The sequence below is a fragment of the Telopea speciosissima genome, chromosome 7, assembly GCF_018873765.1.
Source record: "Telopea speciosissima isolate NSW1024214 ecotype Mountain lineage chromosome 7, Tspe_v1, whole genome shotgun sequence".
Taxonomy (NCBI): Eukaryota; Viridiplantae; Streptophyta; class Magnoliopsida; order Proteales; family Proteaceae; genus Telopea; species Telopea speciosissima.
The window spans coordinates 6,117,786-6,123,067 of NC_057922.1; the positions used below are offsets into that span (position 1 = coordinate 6,117,786).

The 5,282-nt window shown below is 37.0% G+C and overlaps 1 protein-coding gene across 1 annotated transcript; it reads right to left on the reverse strand.

The window, feature by feature from the left end:
- Positions 1-1,093: 1,093 nt before the first annotated feature.
- Positions 1,094-5,007, reverse strand: LOC122668040 (60S ribosomal protein L3). Its single transcript, XM_043864574.1, has 6 exons — positions 4,943-5,007; positions 4,175-4,273; positions 3,474-3,584; positions 2,985-3,289; positions 1,706-2,115; positions 1,094-1,584 (listed from the first exon to the last, which is right to left on the reverse strand). The coding sequence occupies exons 2-6, from the start codon at positions 4,257-4,259 to the stop codon at positions 1,326-1,328; spliced, it is 1,170 nt and encodes a 389-aa protein (XP_043720509.1). The 5' UTR covers positions 4,260-4,273; positions 4,943-5,007; the 3' UTR covers positions 1,094-1,325.
- Between the last annotated feature and the right edge of the window lie 275 nt (positions 5,008-5,282).

Here is a 5,282-nt window from a genome sequence, read left to right on the forward strand (position 1 = left end):
TTCTTTCCTACCCTGAGTCTGCATTTACAAACTCTGAGGTTTAAGTTTTGGAGGGAAGGTGTAGGGCAACAAAGCTTTTGGTTTTCCACACCCACAGTTATTTTGCCACATGACAATACCTGTTGATCATTTTAATGGTTGGAAAGATAAAAATTCCCTGGATATGCCAAATATAAAATTGGATCATCCTTGTCAACCAAATGACCCCGTTTAAGGCTCTTTCTCTTGTTTTTAAACCTATAACTGACCTACAAATTTTTTGTTTTTTAGGGCCAAAATTGAGGTTGCAGGGACCTGGACCAACAGTCTAGGAAACCATTCCAAGTTTATCAGTTATTTCCCCGACATGGCATTATAAATTAGCATTCAGATTTTTTTATTCTCAATCCAATCTAAATTGCCAAAAGAATAATGTTTAAAAAATTATCTGAATCTGAAAAAACCAAATTCATGAAGAAAGTGAATTGGTGAATGATCAAAGAAAACCCTCCTCTAATGTCAATATAGGTTCACATATTCCAAAACAAGAGCAATCCTTGTTAGATCTCAATAAGAAATTGGTGCAATTGAAGTGAAAATTCAGAGTTATTATTAATATTCCTGTAGTCAGATTCCTCCAGACTGCAGAGTTGTAGGAAACCCGTTCCCACTTACAAAATGAATATTTTGTTTTAACTTGACTCTACAAAAGGTCAACGAATTGAAAGGAGAGAAAGGTTCGAGAAATTGAGAAAAAAATCGGGATTCATTATATACCTGCTGCACTAAATCCTGAGATTAGCGGATTTCTCCACCCTTCTTTGAATCCCGTGACTTAATTTTTGATACTTTGATCTTCATTTTTTCTGTTGCCATTGTTGCCTTCTTTTTCTCGGTAAAAGAGAAGAAATTCAGTGAAACTTACCTCCGGTAGTAAGATCCCCAAGTTTTTTAATAAGACTCTGCAAACCATAGATTTTGAGAACTTTGCTCCTAATATGACATGATTGCATGAAAACCATTGCTTAGTAAGGGAATGAGGTTTAACTTAAAAACCTCACCATACAACAACATACGAGCAAGCAAAATAGATACCTAATATGACAAGATACCGAGAAAACCAAAGGTTATATAAATGGAGACCCTCAGCCAATGCAACAAGATTAAACATTAAATTAAATAAAAATTGTCATTATTAGCAGATCCAAGATTCCTACTGAATGAAACATATAACTTGTACCTTAACAGAACTTGCTTCAAAAAAGGGCAAAAAAAGACATCCAAAAATATAAATATCACTCTTGCTCATTAGATAATAGCCAAAATTTTCCGATCAAATCTCATAATTAGGCCTTGAGCCTCCCGAAAAATTTCTGCTTCTCCTGTGTGGTCTGGAAGCGACCATGTCCGAACTTCGAGGATGTATCAATAAACTTGAGCTTGATCTCCTCAAGGGCCAAACGAGATGTCTGCTTCAACAGGGACTGGCGGAGTGTAACAACCCTCTTCTTGGGGCCAACACAGCAACCCTTGATCAAAAGGTAATCATCCTTCACGATACCATAGTGAGGGAATCCACCCATGGGTGTTATGTCCTTCTCAGTCCTGTTTCATCATTGTAAACAAAATCAAGAAACAAGACCAGGAGGGCATTCCTGAGTTACAAGTACAACATTAAAATTCTACAATAAGATTTTATGTCAAGCGCAAAGATTTAGTTACAAACCTGTCATACTCCGTCATTGCATTGTGGGACTCGTCCCCAGACTTTCCAAGCTTGTAGACCTTCTTGTTCATTTCAGTACGGTGGTGGTAACCATTCTGTCCAGCCCTGGCAACAGTGAAGGAGACCCTAGCAGGATGCCATGCTCCAATACAAGCCACTTTGCGCAAACCCCTGTGGGTCTTACGTGGCAGACGGGTGACACCCCAACGAGTGACGACACCTTCATAACCTTTACCTTTTGTCACACCAATGATGTCAATCATCTCATCCTTCTGGAAAACAGCATCCACAGGGATCTGCTTCTCAAAGAAACCATATGCATAGTCAACCTTCTGTGCAATTGTTCCACCATTCACCTGGATCTCCATAAGATGTGCTTTCTTTTGCTTCAATCCTTGCATCTTCCTTATCTGCAAGATATATTTCACAATAAAACATACTTCAAATTCTAATAAAATTTTTGATCACTTGGGTGCCAAAAATATTCTAGAAGACCGATGCACATATGCAAGAAAAACAATAGGATGAAAATGTATTTGTAAGTTTTTGCCAACAGAAACTATAACAGCCGTCACACTGAATTCATGAAATTCCTCAAGTTCTGACCAGATTCACCTTACTCACAATCATGCCTGGGCTAGTAGTTCCAAATAGACACAACTAATACTATTACCTCAAAAGCTTGATACTAGACAACAAAGATTCCTTGATTGTTAAAACAAAGTGAAGTTGCTTGGTTTTTTTTCCATAAACATAAACTATGAGACGATATAATTGAGAGCACTTCCATACCTAGTGCCAAATCAATAACTTAAACCAGTTGCGATAGTTTACATTCAACAAGATTGGATAAAAGCAATTAATTTAATATTATAAAACTGAACAGGAATGTGAAAGCAATTAATATTCTAAATCAATACATGTCATATTTTTTTATCGTATATTTGGCTATACTAATATAATCTCACCATATGATGCCAAGTAATAGTTCTGTGGGAAAACCTTAGTAGGAACCAAACTAGAAATTTGTATCAGATATTCAGATCCGAATACACCATGAAGTAGAAATTGTACAGCATTGGATACATAATAGAACAATGGTTGTTGAACCACACAATATGAAAGAGATTAACAGGGTGTCCAAAAGTCATCAGATAACTATTAACAGGAAAGAGTTATACAGTAAAAGCAATTCCCAATACACTAAATAACTGAAAGGATTAATTGCCAAAAACAAGTGTTGTCACCAATTCTAAGAGGAAATATTATAACTTATAACCTGAGTGTGAGCCAGAACACGGATGACAGTTGCATATTTTTTCATTTTCTCAAGCTGTGTCTGAATATCTTTCTTCCCTTCATCAGTTTCATACTTCTTTGAATACTTTGTGAAGGCCTTCTTCTTGGATTTGCACCAGTTCTTGTAAAACCTCCTTTTCACTTCCTCACTCAAATGCTGAGCCCACACCGTATTCAGAGACCGAAGGCCACGAGGAGTCTTGACATAAGCAACCACCCCAACAACAATCATTGGAGGTGTTTCAACAATTGTTACAGCCTCACATGTCTCCTTTTTGTGAAGCTCTGGAAGAAAATATATATATATATATAATAAGATAAAAAAATTATAAAAAAAAAAAAGTTATTGAAAGCAACTTGGTAACAAAAATAAAAAATTCATGAAACATCCAAGCCTTATAATCAAATACATAAAATTGAAAATCCAAAAAGGAAACAGGGACAAGAAATTGATAATATAATAGCTTACTTGACCCTGGTTTGTCGACCTCTCTGACAATGTGTGTCATCCCAGCCTTGTAACCCAAGAAAGCAGTAAGTTTGCAAGGCTTGCTTGGGTCATCCTTGGGAAAAGCCTTCACTGCATAAATCCATAACAAAGCATGAATGAGATATATTTTAAAATGCACAAATGAAAATTCTGAGATATCATGTTACGACTTGGGCAATTAAAAAAAAAAGCCTCATTGCGAGAAGAAACAAACAGAAGCAATTGAAGAAATAATAAGAAGCTCCAACCTAAAACATGGCATGGACAAACAAACAGACTAACAAATGACCACGGATTTCATTAATCCAATGACAATCTTTTTTTTTTTGGGTGTCAGTTTCTGCTGGTAAATATAATAACATAAAAGTACATTATAATATTCAATTGGTGCTTTTAGTTGCAATCATGACAATCAACTTTGGGCAAAATAGATACATCACAGTGTTGTACAACAATCTAAAATTTGTAGCAAGCTCTCCTTCCCATCAATAACTTCAAAAACTTATAATGAAGTTCACCTTTCCAATACAATTCAAACCTAAGAAATATGATTTTGCGACACAAAAGAGTAATCCAAACACAGAATACCACAAGGAAAGTTAATGGTCCTCCAGATGTTAGATAACCAAATGTAGTACCATGAAAAACTTATTGAATTTCCAAATTAATAAGAACGTTACCTTTTCCCCTATGACGAGAAGCCCGTTTCCTTGGGAGAAACCCAAGGGAACCATGCCTAGGGTGCTCGAACTTCCTGTGAGACATCCTTTTCCGTCACCCTGAAACAAAATTTTAAAACATAAAATTGGAACAAATGAGCGTTTCTATTGCCAAAATTACGAGAAAATGTAAAATCTGGTAATAAAACTCTGGTCACCGAAATAAATCATAAAGAGTTGGGACATATCACATTTAAATAAAGATCTAAACAAATGCAAATATAACAAAACACAGAAGACGAACGACCAGACTTTCAGATAGGCTCCACGATGAAAGGTTACAATAAGACAAGAGCTTGTTTTCCACTTCTTTTTTTTTTTTTGGGGGGGGGCGGATTTGGGGAGAAGGGGAGGCGTTCAGCAAACATAAACCAGTACTGATTCACATGTATCACCTTATCAGGTTCATAGCAAAATTTGTTCAGTGAGAAGAATGCTCCATTCGGGAACAGATATGGAGAGTGTATCTTTGTTAGTATAAACGCATTACAGTAAACAGAATAATCAAAGTCCTGATCCTAACCTTCAATAACCAGAAAGCTCAGAATCGGTAAACATGCAGATCAACAAAAACGAAGACAGGAAATGAAAATACCAGATTCCGTTAAGATACGAAAGGATGATTAAATGAATTTACCAACAAAAAAGAACTGATGAATGCAAACAAACAACGACACCAGATGTAGTTCGACTGCAAAGATATTAGGTAGAATGGGAGGAGAGACTCACGTTACTGTCCTGCGGCGTCCGTCTCCTCTTCAGACCTCTACTCAAACCCTAGTTCGAGGTTTTATATAGTTATGAGCTACAGGTCCGTCCAAAGTCCGAACCCGGACCCAAACCAACAGACCCGTCCGAAGTTCCAACCCGGCTAATACAACCAAAACCCAGCCGACATATAAAGGGTTTCCGTTGAAAAAGACATTATCCTCCTCCATGATCTCATCAGCATGGTTTGAGGTATTGGATCGGATCAGTTCGGTATCGAGGCCAATCCCGATATTTGACCGATTCAACAAGGTTTGACTGGATCGTTGATTGGATCGCCCAACTCGGCTGGATCAGTCGA